Source organism: Phaethon lepturus, unplaced genomic scaffold (assembly GCF_000687285.1).
Source record: "Phaethon lepturus isolate BGI_N335 unplaced genomic scaffold, ASM68728v1 scaffold4873, whole genome shotgun sequence".
Lineage (NCBI taxonomy): Eukaryota > Metazoa > Chordata > Aves > Phaethontiformes > Phaethontidae > Phaethon > Phaethon lepturus.
This window is the reverse complement of record NW_010529623.1, coordinates 1152-18345: the sequence shown is the minus strand read 5'-3', so window position 1 is coordinate 18345 and position 17194 is coordinate 1152. Positions and strand designations below refer to the sequence as shown.

Below are 17194 nucleotides of genomic sequence, written 5' to 3'. Positions count from 1 at the left end.
GAAGATAGCCAAATTTTCTTGGTGATAGTAGACAGAATAATCTCTCAGCACTTTGAAAGCTAAGAAAAATAGGCAGATTTGATCCCGTTCAGAAGCAGAACACAACAGAGGATGAGAAGGTGAAAGGAGGAGGAAAAGACAGATGCGCCTTCCAAAATTCTCAACAAGTTTGACCTATGCTGTATAACCCACCCAAGACCATAACTAAGTAGCAATGTGTAAGATGAGACACTATATTGCAGCTTCTGTTTAGTTTGCCAGAAAAGGCTGCACTTCATACATATGCAGAAAGTGTGCAGATGTGGAAATTCAGGGTATAAAAACTTAAGAGGTACAAGTAAGTGACTGACCAATTACTGCCTAAGGAACAAAAAAGACAGTAGCAATGTTCAGTGTTCAAGGAGATAAGTAGACCTTAATAAGTAGGGTGGGCAGGGATTGAGAATTGCATTTAAATTCTGTCACTGGAGGTGACAGGCAGACCAGGCATAAGAGGTAATAGATTCTAGGAGGAAACAGCACAGAAAAGGCTGCTGAGTTAATGTTTACAGATGACATCACTCCATGACAAGAAGGTAACAAAAGGAAAGAAATCAAAGATGAAGTCACATGGGATCTCTACAGAATGTCAAAAAATGTGGAGAAGGAACAAAGTGCACACCAAAACAAAAAAGTTCCAAGAGTCAAATTTCAGAAAAGTAGAACTTCAAGACCACCTTCATTAGCAACATTATGGAAGTTAGAGAACTTAAACATATAAAACCTCTAAAAAAGCTTTCTAAGAACAGTTACTAGTTTTCCACTGAAATCAAACTTTCAATGACATGTAGGAGATGTCAAATTGAAAACAGTCCAGGATGAAAGTTCAGCAGAGAAAATCCAGACAGTCATGGCTGACTGAAAGCTGACAGGTTTTACTACAAGCAACATCTCTCTGAAAACAAACGTCCCAAGGACAGAGCACCTCAGAGGAAGCATGTGAAGCCTCTTGTCAGCGGAGTATTTCAAACACTTTTAATCTGCAGTTTCATTGCTGTATAAATTCACATTTTACATCATGCAATATTTATTTTTAAAATGTATATTCTTGCATTGTAGATCAAGTAAACCTAAAAGATACTAGTTTCACATCAAGATCTTGACCTCTAGGTTAAAAACGCTAACTTGGCAAATAGAGTAGAATGAGTGAAACAGTGGACCAAAGATGGAGACTCCATGTCCCAAAAAGGAAAGTAGTATTGTCAAGGAAAAAAGAGTAAAACTGAGCACATGAAGAATGATCACAAGAAAAACAGTGGCAACAAAAAGAGCATTAACCCCAAATATTTTTGCTAAGATTATCAGAAGATTGCCATGTCCAAGACCTGATCATCAATTACATTTCTTTGCTCCTCTGAACAGTTACTTGTTCATTTAGACCTAGGACAGCTCAAAGCTACAGTTAAATGTTTTTCTACTTTTCCCCTGATACTCTTTTTCCTCCATTTATTAGCTTATTCACCAAGACAAACTCTGAAACTGTCAAATTCTGTGAGGTTTCTGGTGATAAAGTTGCAGAGATAGCACAAGCACTGACATAGATATCAGTTCTGATTTCACATTTTTTCCCACACAGCGTTCCTTTGTGCTCTGACCCACCCAAACTGCTTAAAAATCCATGCACAATAAAAATGTCTGAGCAGCAGCTATTTGCTATCTAGCAAGAAATTTGCTAGATCTCCTGTGCAAAAATTAAAATTAGTGAAAAAATTAAACTTACACTTCCATGATGCTAGTGAGTCTCAGAGGGCTAAAACTGTATGCACCACACTGAAAATATCCCCAGAGATAAAAAGCAAAAACTATATTGCATTCTATAATTACTGGTTTAGTATCAGTACATTTACAGATATGCAAGCATCTGAATTGCACTCAGTTTCACTTACAGTACATTTAACAACAGCTGTAATATCCCACAATAGAGTACTTTCTAGGAGTAATCTAATAACTACTTTGGTGTTACTGCTTTAATCCAATGGCAATAGTTTCCTCTGCTATAGATACTTCAAAATAGTTCATTACAAGAAATATTCAGTATATTAAAATGTCAACAGAAAGTATGCATAATTTTAAACACCTAAATTGTTTCTCAAGTTGAGTAACCAAGTAAGACAAAGAATGGAGTCTTTTGGAAGTTTAATATCCAAAAGAGCTACTGATATACTTTATTTCTCCTGTTGTCTTCTATTCTCTTTTATTTCCCTAAGACATTTCCATAACTGGAAAACATCTTCAACAATCTCAAATGCTCACTGATTGGAAAAATACTGCAAGTTCACAGAAAAAAAAAAACATTGAGAAACAGGAATGCTGAAACTTCCCGAGTCTTACCATAACCATGTCTCCTTGCAAAACAGAACAGAGCCTTAATAAACTTTTAACAAGTCATTAACTGTAACGTGTGTTTTAGCAAGTATACAGTGACCCTATGCAAAATAGGCCTCCTTAGGAATTATCACTAAATCATTTCAAAAGATGGCAATGGGGAAATACTGCTATTTGGAAGACAAGTATTGCAGTATAACGACCAACACTAATAAACTACCTGTATGATTTTTTTTTTTTTTTTGCAAAGTTTACTCACCACAAAGGGCTGTTTTAGTCAACTAAAAGCTACTGAAAAAATTGAAACAAGCATTTCAAGACAAAAAAAAAAAAGAAAAAAAAAGAGGAAAAAAGCTCCTAGAAGAACATAAGATGATGATGTTGCCTGCCAGCCTTCCTCTGTTAGCCAGAGGATAAAGCATTCACCCAGGATGCAAGAAACCCAAGTTCTCATCTGTGAGGTAGTTTGGTCCTGAATGTAGGTCTTTGGCATTCCAAGTCAGTGTCTTAATTTCCAGGCTCCAAGTACGTTCTGAGGTGGGTCTTCCCCCTTCTCTCCTATTGTTCCAGAAATGGAGAAGAGTGAAAATGGCTCCTGAGCTTCCTAATTACCTAACTCTCCTGAAACAGTGGGCATCTAGAACCATGCCTCTGACTCACTGATTGTTTAAAAACATAATTAAAAAGTTAGAACAGGCATCAACAGAAAAGACAGGATTCCATGATGACTTACGTACTTCCTGGAGTATGTGTGACATGATCCAAACCATTTTCCCAAAAATAACAATGATGACTTTAAAACAACTAGGATGCAGTCTAACCACTGGCCTCTAATAGGTAAAAGAATGACACTGACATCCTTGCAGCTCTGTTAATGGTGCTTAAATCTAGCTCCTCTTTATTTTGGGTTTTTCCTTCCTAAGAAATCATGGAAATAAAATTTATTTCTTTAAAGCTAAGTGGAATATTTGTACAATGAAAACAGGGTTTTCACTCCAGTGAGAAAGTACAGAATCTCATTTAGTCAGACAAAAACTAAACCAGTGCTTTAACTCACAAACCAGAGACTCTATTGCGTAGGTCAGAAAACTCACCTTCCAATTTGAGTTTAAAAAAATTAGGCCACTTGTATATTCTGTAGGCCTTCCCCTGCTTTTATGCAACTCTAAAATCAACCTGAAACCCCAGATCAGCATCTTTAGTTCTTATATTTTGAGCGGATTATTGTAGCCTCGTATAAAACTTCCACAGTTAAAAGCAGAGACAAGTCTTTTCTCACGCTAAGAATAATAATTTGTAAATGTGTTTATATAAAGTTATTGGAATATTTCAGGATTAAAGGCAGTGTATGCATATATATACACACACACAGAGATAGATACAGACACACAACCTCATGTCTGTGTGCATGCTTATTTATCATATATGCAATAAGCATCTTAATGACTGATTATGAGTTTATGGCCTGTGGCATGAGAACTGAAAGCCATCCAAACTTCAAACACTCTCTCTCAACACAGTTTGAATATTACCAATATTTCTATTTCCTGAATTTTACTAAACTATTTCCCCTAGTAACATCAAAAAAAACCCTTTAAAATCAATTCCAAACCCATCACATTTTTAGTGAATTTTACTAAACTATTTCCCCTAGTAACATAAAAAAAAAAACCTTTAAAATCAATTCCAAACCCACCACATTTTTAGCATACTTGTTTACTTCTTGAAATTAGAAATCATAGAATCACAGAATAGATTGGGTTGGAAGGGACCTTTAAAGGTCATCTAGTCCAACCCCCCTGCAATGAGCAGGGACATACCCAACTAGATCAGGTTGCCCAGAGCCCCGTCCAACCTGACCTGGAGTATTGCCAGGGATGGAGCATCTACCACCTCTCTGGGAAACCTGTGCCAGTGGTTCAGCACCCTCATTGTCAAAAATTTCTTCCTTAGATGTAGTCTAAATCGACCCTCTTTTAGTTTAAAAACATTGCCCCTTGTCCTATCGCTACAGGCCCTGCTAAAAAGTCTGTCCCCATCTTTCATATAAGCCCCCTTTAAGTACTGGCAGGCTGCAATAAGGTCTGCCCAGAGCCTTCTCTTCTCCAGGCTCAACAACCCCAGCTCTCTCAGCCTGTCCTCACAGGAGAGGTGTTCCGTCCCTCTGAGCACTTTTGTGGCCTCCTCTGGACCCGCTCCAACAGGTCCATGTCTTTCCTGTGCTAAAGGCTCCAGAGCTGGATGCAGTACTCTAGGTGGGGAGTATCCTGTTATTCCTCAAATCGTACACTTTTTCATAGTTTTGTAATACACAAAGTATGTTGCTTACCACTTCAGAACTCATAATGTGTCTTAATACTTACCCAAAAGAAAAAAAAGGGAAGGTTCATCACCTACGCATTTGCACCGACATTAAAGAAAAAAAATTACTTAAACTTTGCATGTTGTTCTCACCTTTCCACCCAAACAAATTCCTAGAGAGCCTAGATAAAATGGAGAACTAGGCCAGGCAGGATATTAAAAGGATGTAGCTGCAAAAAATACTTTTGATCCTTTCAGAATATTGCAGGTATTTGCAGATCAGAGGAGGTATAACATCACCATATTTGCAAGAATCAGATCCAAGAAAAAAGCCTCAAGACTACTTCGTTCTTCTTCTCTCATTTAACACACATGTTAACAAAAAAAAAAAAGAAAAAAAGAAAGAAAAAGAAAAAACCCAAACCATATACCCCATGCTCCACAGCCAAAAAGTAGTTAGTAGATACTCTTGTGGAGAGAGGAATATTCTCTCTCCAGAGAAAATAACTCAACCCGCCTTGGATCTCGGTCACCCTCTGGAAATGCCCCTGTCTCTCCACAGGCTGCAGAAGGAATCTAGAGGACTTATGCTCCCAAATTCAATGTTTCCTTGAGTTTCCAAAGGCGGTGAAATCATTGTACATTAGCCTGAAATAGCCAGTGCCTCACTTCAAGAAGAGATTTGCTTTTGTTATTCAAATATTCTAAAAGCTGAAAATACTGTTGGTCAGCAATACAGCCTACCATTTGGGGACAAATACACCCACCAGTAGAGTATCTATACATCCACCTGAAGGGCAAGACTTTTTGCCATGGCATGGCAATGATGACCCAGCATTGGTAAGTCACATCACTCATCTTTTGGCTGGTGGCTGGACTATAACATATCCATGCATGAAACTCTTTGCACACCAGCCAATCCAGAAAGCTACATCATACTCTGAGTAGACAAAGCAACCATGAGAACATGAAGTTCAGTCTTCTCTGTATTACATTTGTCTTCCCAGTGACTAGGATATTGAGATCTTGATACTTGTCTTCAAAGGCTTGGCTAAGGACACTTAAAAAGATTTCTTAAAACTCTGAAAGGAAAACTACAGAAGATAACTTTGCTTCTTTGGGACAAAGGTACAGCTTATTTATAAAGGAGAAAGAATTTTCTTGTATAACAGTTTGAAAAAGAAGAATGAAAAAATCATGGGAACTAAGAACCATCAAGAACTTCATTCTCTGTTTCAATCCTTTCCTCAATTTTACCCACAGAAATGGGTTAAAGAGACTTTAAAAATAAATATTCTTTCTTGAGGAGAGGCAGAATCCTGTTAAAAAAAAAAAAACAATTGAGAACACAAGAAATGACGTATTACCTTTAAAGGTCCTTTCCAACCCAAACTGCTCGATAATTCTATGATCAGACCAGTGGTCCACCTACTATATTGTCTTTAACAGTAGCAACAGAAAACACTATTTAGGGACACCACATGACCTTCACTTTCTCCAGTGCTCCTCATGCTCTAATAGCATCCACAGCTTATTCTATTAGGAAATGTCAGAAGATACATTGCTGCCTATTTATCTTACCATACATTTATGGACTTGTCCCCTCTTGAAACTGCTGGTATGGTCACAACCTTCTGTGGCAGCAAGTTTCTAAATTTTGCTACCTGATGCATAAAATACTTTTCTTTGCCTGCTTTAAAGTGATCTCCTACTGAAACAAACAATAGATAACAGATGGTAGTTACATCACTACCATTGTAACGTTCCTAAATATAACTTTCCAAAGTAATGATATTATATTAAAGCTTATGAAAACTGAGCACTGTCAAAAGCAAAAAAAAAAGTCTGTCAATGCCTCCTTGGGTGTTTTATGAAGTGAGACACAGCAGGTCTGCTGGGAGTGATAAAAGCAGCAACCAGCACCTGGCTGTGCTATGAGATTACACAGAAAGAGATGAAAGAACCCAAAGAGGAAATGGACTTTGTTTGACACCAGATAAAGATGGGTGAACAAGGAAACAGAGTAATAAAGCTTCTATAGACAGGTCCTAACCTTTCAATGGTAAAATGGGAGATAAATGGGACAAGTGACTGAATTATTTTCCACAAAAGTGGTTATCTGTGTTAGCTACAGAGCTTGCAACTAAGTCCAAGAAAGCCAACAAACAAAATCCAGATCTTCTCAGCACCATTCAGAGTTCTGTTAGCAACTCCACTAAAAGCTAAGTAACCCAGGTGTTCAGCTTTGACTTCAGAACGAATTCACAACTACTCAGAAACTGCTGCAACAGAAACATGGTCAAGCTGGCTCTTTTTAGAACTAGCAGACTCACGTGCTCAGGGTTTAGAAAAGTGAGTCCAAGTTGCTTTAAGAATTGAACTGCTATAGTACCACAGAGGCAGCACTAGGTGACAGTGCAGAGATCGCAAGTCCTTATCTCAGGTCTGTAAACTTTTTGCTGGAAGGACATCAGACTTGCTTTCAGAAAATGCAGAAGCTTGCAGAATTTTTATTCTCATAATTTATCTCACATGTCCAGTAAAAATGTATTTTACCACTCAGTATCCTATTAATGTCATGTTTTTTAAATAATTGTTGCCAGATATTACAAAGTTATTACAAGTTGTTACAAGTAATTTATAGTAACTCTAGTTATTACAAGTACCATGAGAGCCTAGCAGAATGGTAAAAATTCAGTTTCATGTTAAATTTTTTACAAGAACTACTACTAAGTGTCATGAAATTTTATTTTAAAATACTGCGCACTACAAAAAGCAGTGCATCAGTTTCATAGTGCAAGTGCACATTTTCAGAAAAACACAACTACAAGAATTGCAAATACAAGCAAAGATCAAGAAGCTTCTACTTCATGAGACTACATGAGCAAAGATAAAAAATACAAAGTATTTTGGAATCGGCAATTAGCTACCAATGCTGTTGAGCATTTAGGCAGTGTTCACACAGTCACTTCTCAAAGCATAAGCATATTTTATTTATACTGAAAAGGCATCCACAAGTGAAAGCAAATACAGGCTATACAGTACTTACCTCTGCTTATTTTACTAATTGTTCCACTTTTCTCAGACTCCTAGAAGAAAGGAGAAAAAGCAAAATAAGGACACATGCAAAAACTCAAATATTTCTACAGACACACAGGGAGACAAAGCATTCCTCAGATTGTAAATACATACACAGATGTCTAAACTCAAGAGCTAATAAAAAAACTAGAAAGTTTTCATTATCAAGAACTGAAATAGATATTCTACATGTTTGTATACTACTACTTAGACAACACAGTAAAAGAATAAAAAGGAAAGCATCTATTGAAACACAATTCTTAAAGGAAGACTCAAAAGCAATTTATATCAAGACAAATCAATATGAAAAGGTTGTACATAACACGACTTCACTGGGATTTACTCAGGTATTACATACATTTGTGATGGGATGTTAAAAGAGTGCTGAGGAACAGACAACAGTGACATTTCATTTGCATCATTAACCTAGAAACTAAGACACACACATAAAAATATCTTAGGAGTGTATTCAATTGCTTCTAAATAACAGAGGCTGGGTGGAAAAGTGTTAAGAACTGCTGACTGGTAGAGAGAGAGGACTGGAGAAATAGCTTTGCACTTCCCACAAAAATTCTAGAGAGTAAACCAGAGCCTTCATTTATTGCACAATTTCTCCCTGGTAGCTCACCTCAGTGCTTTGGTTTCTCCACATGTAAAATCAAGATAATCTTTATTAATTGCATAAGGATGTTGTAGGATTTATCTCGGTTCAAGCATTTTAAGACCTTCAGATAGAAATGCCATACAAGGCACTCCTCAGTAATAAGCTTGTATATACGCATAGTTTTCCTACCCTTGTGACTTAATTCCTATTTATAAACACTTTTTTTCTCACCTTTTTTTTTTTTTAAATATCATATCCACGCGATCATTTTAGTCCTACTTGCATCAGATGACCTCTCCCTCTGTCCAGGTCTGACTTTTACATTGAAATGCATTAGCTCCAACTTCCTTGGTAGCCATCTGTATCCTTTTTCAAGAATGACTGCATTGCATCTGAGCCTATGACTTTTTTGCTGACTGGGTCAATAAAGTTTAAAAAAATTCTTGTAAGACTAACTTATTTTGATGACTATACACAGTACTGCCATCTTGCAGCATAATATACACCACATTTTAAGTTAACCTATGTCATAAACAATATGAGGAGATTAATTTTCTAGACAAAAAAAGTATGTGTTTTGTGGTACACAGTGTGATCAACAAGCCATATCTTACCGTTACCTTTATTAAAACACACACAAAAAAATTAGTGCCTGTTACAGTCCTGTTAACGCAAAAAAAAAAAAGGGGGGGGAAAAAATCTTTTTATTTTAGCCTGAAGAGTTCTAGGAGGCACCTCTGACTTCATCTGAAGGAAAGATTTGAGACTCTAAAATAGTAGGAAAGCCTTGATAAGTTATATCTTATATAAGAACTATAACATTAAACAGCTGGATTGAGCCAGTAATGGAATTTGACAAACAGCAATTTGTAAGTAATGAAAACAGAATGACATTACCTAGTCTCTCAGATACACTGCAGCAGATCAGCAGTTTGCAATAGGGATCTTTCTCATTTATGACAATTACTGTTGACATAGCAATCATCACCAAAACAAAAAATTATTTAGAAACACATATCTCTGACCATACTTCTATTGTATTTGATGTGAGATCACTAGATCTACATAGCGGTTATAGATTCTAACTCTTGATTCATCCCAGTACTTTTATTTGATTTTCTTCCCTTAAATATTTTTTATACATACACAAATATGTTACAAATATATACATATAAAAAAAGTAGTGGTAGACAGAAATCTGATAAAAGACATACACCTAACACCCATTATGCTGTTTAACAGTAGGGCTAGCTCTGACCATTAATTCTTCTAATCTGTTAGTTTGAAATTTCATACACAAGCTTTACTTGAGCCGTGACTTGGGTAGCAATATGTAATAATGTTAATTTAGCAGAGAGGAAACCATTTCCTCTCAAGTTATTATATATTTAACAAAACCAAGAGGAAAGAAAAATAAAGGTTACATACTCAAAAACTATTCTCAACAGCAATAACACTATCAACTTGTAGAATCTATAGTAAAAAAAACTTGGTGCTTTTGCATAAGTTTCTAATGACTCTTCAGCTGATCCTGCAAAAAAAGAAAATAAATTGTTTTCTAAATTGTAATTTTGTTCCACAACAAAACCCAGAAAGCCTAATTCTCTTAATACAAATGTCAACATAAGTCAGAATATCCAGCGTTAGAAAGAAAAAGTGCTAAGTTAATTTATCCTATGGATTCTTGGAATTACTGGAATAAAGACCTGAGTAATACTAGAACAGCAGTGCTACATGCAGTCTGTGTCCCATTAAACACCTCTTATATGCCACAAAGAACAGAAAGACATCATATGACATTTAGTACCACTGAAGTCAATGATCAAAATAGTCAATGTCACAGATGTTGGGCTTTCTGCTCCAGTCTCTTCTAGATGATTTTATAATGTCTGTAAAATGTTCCTGCTCTAGCAATTAAAATTTATTACCTGCAGCACTGGTACTTCAGTCTTATCTTCTGCACCTTCACTTACAGCAAAAGCTGAAAGAAAAAGCAGACTTTCTCATATTATAGGAACTCATTTTCACACTTGACAAAGTTCTGCAGCAAAAGAAAAAAAAAACATTTAGGTAGATATTCTCATTAAATGATACTATACTGGTAATAATCTTTATGAACATAAGACAGTCTGTTCTTACACAATTTATACATTTGCTGCCTGACAGTTTTATTCCCGTACATGGCTGAAGAGATCGCTCTTTGATGTGAAGCCAGTTTATCTTGGCTTCAAGGCAAATAAATCCCATTTAAAAAAAAAAAAAAAAATCTGTTCAGTCCAGTAGTTCATTTGACAACAGCATAATGTGCTATCGTATGGGAGACCTGCATCTACTCTATCTTTTGGTTAAAGTTTGGATTACCAAAGCTTCACTTGGAGGCACAGAAACTGACAGCAGCTGATGGAAATTTCTATCAAGCCTGAAGATGGCCGTCACACACTTTGAATGCCATCTTTGAACAAGTCAAACTTGTTAATGTATAAGAGAACCAAATAAAAGTTTACAAAAAGAACAGAGACCCCAAATAGCCAATTTGCACAGACTGAGCATTATCTTAAACCTTTTATACTGACACCACCTTATGCATACACTTCTGGTTTGTATTAGAAAAATAATCATTAAAAAGGGTTCTGGTTTTTTTTGTTGGGGCTTTTTTTGTTGTGGATGTAGTTGTCTTAATTTGTCTCAGCTTGCTCATTTGTAAAAGTAGTTCCATTTAACATAAGAAAGCTTTGCTAAGATTCTTCATAAGGAGTCTTTTTCTTAAAGGTACTAAAGAGGTGCAAATGAAAGTAAATTGCTATAATTTGAAAGGAATTCATCATGGTCAAATAGATGGTTTTCTCAGAAACTGAGGTGGGGAAAAAAATATCAGTAGATTCAAGTGGAGTATCTCACTGCAAGTTTAAATTATTTATTGCTTGAAATTGATTTCCAAGTGAATTACTAGCAACTGTCAATTCCTTTGACACACTAGAACTGGAATGTAAGAAAGCAAGAAGACAAGACTGTCCAAAGCCTGTAGTATTCTGTCTCTGATTGCTTGTGTCCCTACCCTTCTTCAAATAAAGACCAAATGTCATCAAGTGTCTAGGAGTTGAGTTTCACAATGACACCTCAGGTCCTGACTAAGTTGAATCTCAAATCACATCACTAGATGCAGACATCCCAAAATCATTCTAACACAGCAAACTCGTGTTGGCTATAGCCACATTTCAATAATGCATTTAGCCAGGAAGAAGAAAACAGAATACAAGTAGGAGTGTGTCCCCCAATGTTGTCCTCAGGTAAATGTTTTGCACTTCTAGTGCACAGAGAGTACCTCAATCTGCCTGTTGTATCCCTTGCTGACAGCATGTTGTGATCATTTTCTTCCTTCTCTTCCAACAAAACAGTAATTAGAGCTCCAGATACGGAATATCTTCCCCTACACAAACCCAATCCACATCTTCTGCTTGACACAATCCTAATTACAAGATCAACACAAACCACCCTTTTTCCAGGAAACGTATTACATAGTATTAACCTGAAGAAGCATCACCTCATAAATTCGCCTTATCTGCAAAACTGAATGCAAACAGAATTTTCATGACTTTCAGTTTTTAATATGCAGCTGAGGAACAGCACACATGAAACCTGAAACAACTGTGATTGACAAGACATGCTGCCTCTCTCACCAAACCATTCAATAACCCATGACACACTGCTTCTAAGATTTATAAACTATTAATGCACATAATCCCTGAAACAAATAAAGAATACTCAGATAACCTGGGAAAAAAAGACCTATTTCATACTATGTCTTTGAGAGTACAGATAAAGATTTTTAGGGAATTATTTTAACAGCCTACTTCATCTTCGTATTACAGAACTGCAGAATTGTTGAGGTTGGAAAGGACCCCTGAAAATCATCTAGTCCAACCCCCCACAAAGCAGGATGCTCAGGACCTTGTTTAGTCAGGTTTTGAGTGTTTCCTAGGACAGAGACCCCACAAACTCTCCAAGCAACCTCTTCCAGTGTTCAATCACTCAGAGTTTTGTTTTGTTTTAATCTAAAGTATTTCTTAGGTTTAAATAGAATTACCTCTATTTCAGGTTTGTGCCAACTACCTTAATGTCTTGTTAGGCACCAGAGAATCTGGCTCTGTCATCTTTACTGCCCCCCATCAGGTATGTACACATGCTGGTAAGATCCTCCCTAAACCTTCTCTCCTCCAGACTGAACAGCCCCAGCTCCTTCAGCCTCTCCCCATATGTCAGGCGCTCCAATCTATTAATAATCTTCCTTTGCTGGGCTCTCTCCAGTATGTTCGTGTCTCTCTTGTGCTGGAGAGCACAGACCTGGACACAGCACCCCAGATATGTCTCACCAGTGCTGAGCAGAGAGGAAGGATCACCTCCCTTGACCTGCTGGAAACACTCTTCCTCATGCAGCCCAGGAGGCTGCTGGCCACCTTTGCCACAATGTCACACTGCTAGTTCACGGTCAGTGTGTTGCCCACCAGGACCGTCAGGTCCTTCTCTGCAAAGCTGCTTTCCAGACAGTGTGCCCCCAGGATGCACCAGTGTATGGGGCAACTCCTTACCAGGGGCAGGAGTTGGAAAATCAAGTTCATCGAAGGCAAATGCCAAGTTTCCCATTTGCCCATTTCTCCCACTTCTCGCTGAGGTCCTTCTGAATGGCAGCACAAGTAGCTGGTGCATCAATCCCTCCTGCCCATTTTGTATCCTCTGCAAACTTGCTGGGGGTGCACGTTGTCCAGGTCACTAATGAAGAGGCTAAACACTGCTGGAGTCATTATCAACCCCTGGAGTGCACCATGCCACTGATCAGAACCTGTCAGTCAGGTCAGACAGTTTTCTATCCACCTCACTGTTCACATACCTAGCCCATACTTCATCAGTTTGTGTATGACATTATAGGCAACAGTACTGAACTCCTTGCTAAACTTGAGATAAACAACATCATCTGCTTTCCCCACATTCCTGAAGGCAGTCATCTCATCACAGAAGTCTTTTGGGTTGGTCAAGCATGACTGCCCCTTCATAAAAACATGTTGACTTTTCCCAATCACCTGCTTGTCCTTCGTAAGTTTGTCTTGTCCTTCCTTGTTTGGCAATGGCATCCAGGATTATTTCCTCCACTACCTTCCCAGGGACTGAGGTGACACTGGCCAACCTGTAGTTTTCCCAGATTCTCTTCCTTGCCTTCCTTGAAGACAGGGATGACATTTGCTCTCTTCTAGTCTTCAGGAATCTCCTCCAGTCACCATGACCTTTCAAAGATTATCAAGAGTGGCCCTGCACTGACATTGTTAAGCTCCGTCAGCACTTGTGGGTGCCTCCTATCAAGTCCTTTGGACTTCTGTATTTGCAGTCTGTTTAAATGTTCCCTAAACTGGTCCTCCTCCAGTGACAGTAACTCTTCCTTGCTCCAGACTTCCCCATGAGTTTTAGGGGCCTGGGATTGCTGAAGGTGGGTCTTACCAGTACAGACCAAGACAAAGACAGCTTTGAGTTCTTCACCCTCCTCCATGTCCTTCTCTTAAGCAAGTCCCTCCCTCCATTCAGAAGCAGGCCCACATTTTCCCTAGTCTCCCTTTTGCTGCTGATAGACCTGTAGAAGCCTTTTCTTGCCCTTCACCAGTTGAATCCCTTGCCAGATTCAACTCCAGGTGGGCTCTGGCTTTCCTAACGGCATACCTACACTCCCAGTGTCCCCATATTACTCTTGGGGTGATCTGACCCTGTTTCCATCTCTTGTGTGCACCCTTTTTATGTCTGAGTTTTGTCAGGAACTCCTTGTCCATGCATGTGGGCCTCCTGCCATCTTTGCTTGTCTTCCTGCATGTGGGGATGGACCATTCTTGAGCTTTTAGGAGGTGAACCTTGAAAATCAACCAGCTCTCCTGGACTGGACTCCCCATATCAATCTTCCTGCATCATTGAGGACAGTGGTGTACCAAATAGGCCTGTCTAAAAAATTACTTTTGTTACAGCTGCCCTGATGTACAGTTGAACTTCAACACTCACACATACCATTTATTAAACAAACCGATATCTGTGATGAATGTTAAAGTCTCTCCATATACCATTATTCTTATTGCCAGTGATTTCAGACATACAGTCTCCCCTTCTTTTCCAACAAATAAACATATTAAAATGACTCAGTATCTTTTACATTAAGTATTCCAGAAAGACTTTTTCCAGCTAATACATTTTAATGATAAGACAAGAACTGTTCAGGTTGTTTTTATACTACTGAAGAATCACTCACTAAACAGACTAGCAGACCCCAAAGACACCACAAAGCATCTCAAGAGTCTTCACCCAACAGTAACCAAGCTTTTCACTCAGGCAGACTGTACATATTTATTTTAGCAACAAATATGCCATGGCCCCTCTACTACCTTATCAGCAAATTCGTTATGCACACATAATTTGATATGAGTAAAGCAGTCTTCAGAAGTAAACTGCGATGCACTTGTGGGGTAAATTCAAGTCTTACTAACATATGGCCAAAACTGTTCCAGCTAAGCAACCTGACCTCTCAGCCTGGAAGTAAGTATCCTCTTTGAATGATTTACTAGGAAAAGGGTAGTATGAGAAGAACGTGGTAAATTTAGCTGGCATATGACTTACCAACAAAAGGACCACAGGGCAGGTAGGAAATACAGTGCCTGGGTGCAAGTGGACATCTCAAAGATTAATTCATCCACCCACAGTTCACTCCCAAGAGGTTTCTGAAAAAGGTGTGCGCAGGAGTGGAGCACAGACAGGAAAATTCTAACTACACATGCAGCTCATGACCAGATCAGCTGTACAACACAGGTAGAAACTGTAAACTCTCTGTGGGAAGGACATCTTTGTTGTGTGTAAAGTACACAAGCACAAAGAAGAATGACCTGTTTGGGATCTATCAGATGCTACTCTAACAAAACAGTAATTTCATGTGTCCAAACATCGTTATTAATTCAGACAACTGGAATGGATTTATTTCAGTACTGAACTCCCTAAGACACACCTCAGTCTCTGGAGCTAGAGGTACCTTTGCTAAATCCAGAATTTCCTCTAGTCCCTTTGAGTTTTTTGATGCAATGCAGGCATACCTCAGGTGAACCACTGACTTACCATAGAGCACAGAGAAAATGTGTTCCAAGAAAAAAATGATTAGCTGGTAAAAGTTTGAACTGTGTAGGCATCACAGTAACCAAAAAGCCTAGAGTGATTAACTGTCTCACAAACAAAGCTATCTGATGCAGAAAAAAATAGCAAGGTACTGTCTTAAATGCAACTTGTAATTCCATATTTGTCACTTCATTATTTAATGCATTGCATACTTTGAAGGTCGTTAACACACGTAGCTATTCACATCATTTGGAACAAGTAGACAGAAGCTGAATGTGTCAGTTGCCAACCATCCCCTCCTTTTGCTAAATGCTCAAGAAGTGAGGATAAGTAAGAAAAGGAAAGAAATTTTAGAATGACTTTAAAGCTCTTTATTTTCATCAATCTTATTTCTTTTGAAGGCAGGACTAAAATCCACTGAAAAAGCTAGGCAACGTTTTTTGATCCGTTCAAAACCTGGAAATTTAATCAGAGAATGCAATATAGGCAGCTTCAATTCCTATTTATTTTTCTCAAGTGTTCCATTATTTCCATTAAAAATTTGGTGAGTAAATAGACTTGCTTATAATACTAGAAAGTAAAAATAATTTATTGTCATCATCCAGCAGCTGAACTGCAGGAGTATGTGCCAACAAACTATTAGGAAAATGGATGTAAATATTGTAGTATTAAAATACAATATACTGTATAAATATATGTATAATGATATAATACCACGTTATAAATGTAGAAGTAATCCTTTCTTCAGTACCACCCTTTCAAGTGTAAACAACTTCCCAATATTTATAATTATATGTCCTTTAAGTGCAAAAGATGTTAAAAACTGAGGAGTTTATTTTGCTCTCACAGACAAAACCCATTTGAGGCAGAAAGGCAACATTTCTGTTATCTTACTCTTTTACAGTCTAATTCAAGGCTGACTGACCCCAGAGTCATTCCGATCACCTCACTGGCCTGTGGGTCAGTTTAAATGAGCTACTAAAAAGTTATATGATTTATATATGTCAAAACCATGACTAATAATAACCACTTCAAGTAACGAAAGCCACTGATGGTTGTACACAGCAGACAAAACATTTCAAATAGAATTTCTTTATACTTCTAATTATAACTTAATGAAAGGCCTGTTTTTGGTTTTGTTGGAGGTTTGTTGAGTTTCCTTCCCCTCCTAAGTTTTCAAAGGACATAAAATTCTATGGATTGACACAATTCCAGAGAAAAACTGCACTGACACTGTCAGTCAAAGAGACAGGATCTTCCATACTGAGACAGTCTGTGAGCACTAGCAAGCAAAATAAATCAGTTTCACGTATTTATATGCAAGTTTTTATAATATTTCTTCATTGTTGCTACCCTATCAGCATCAAAGACCCTGGTCTAGCCAGGTAAGAATGAAGACTTACAGATTTATCAATCCAAAATGGGGAGAGAGCAGGGGAGAGGAGGAGGAAGAGGAGGAAGAGGAGGGGATGATGCAAGCGAATTTCCAGCATTTGAAGCTTTTCAGAAAAAAAAAGCAACTGATTTTATTTCTTTACTAAATTTATTTAAGCTAATGGCACAGATGGGAAGAACATAGCTGAAATCACCACTGTGAAACACTGAAATGTCTAAATGAGCTGTGTACACCAGTATATTTATAAAAGGTGAGCAATGAAAAATAGTAGAAGAAAAATCATCATCATTATCCCTTCTGATTGTCTAGAAGTTAGACCAAAC

The 17194-nt window shown here is 37.8% G+C and overlaps 1 protein-coding gene across 1 annotated transcript in view; it reads right to left on the bottom strand.

The window, feature by feature from the left end:
• Positions 1-13473, bottom strand: part of B3GALTL (beta 1,3-galactosyltransferase-like) — a 65389-nt gene extending 51916 nt beyond the window's left edge. The window contains exons 1-3 of the mRNA XM_010283990.1: positions 13233-13473; positions 10276-10328; positions 7715-7754 (exon numbers count right to left, since the gene is read on the bottom strand). Coding sequence (XP_010282292.1) covers positions 7715-7754; positions 10276-10328; positions 13233-13473 — 334 coding nt within the window. The remainder of the gene's footprint in view (positions 1-7714; positions 7755-10275; positions 10329-13232) is intronic.
• Between the last annotated feature and the right edge of the window lie 3721 nt (positions 13474-17194).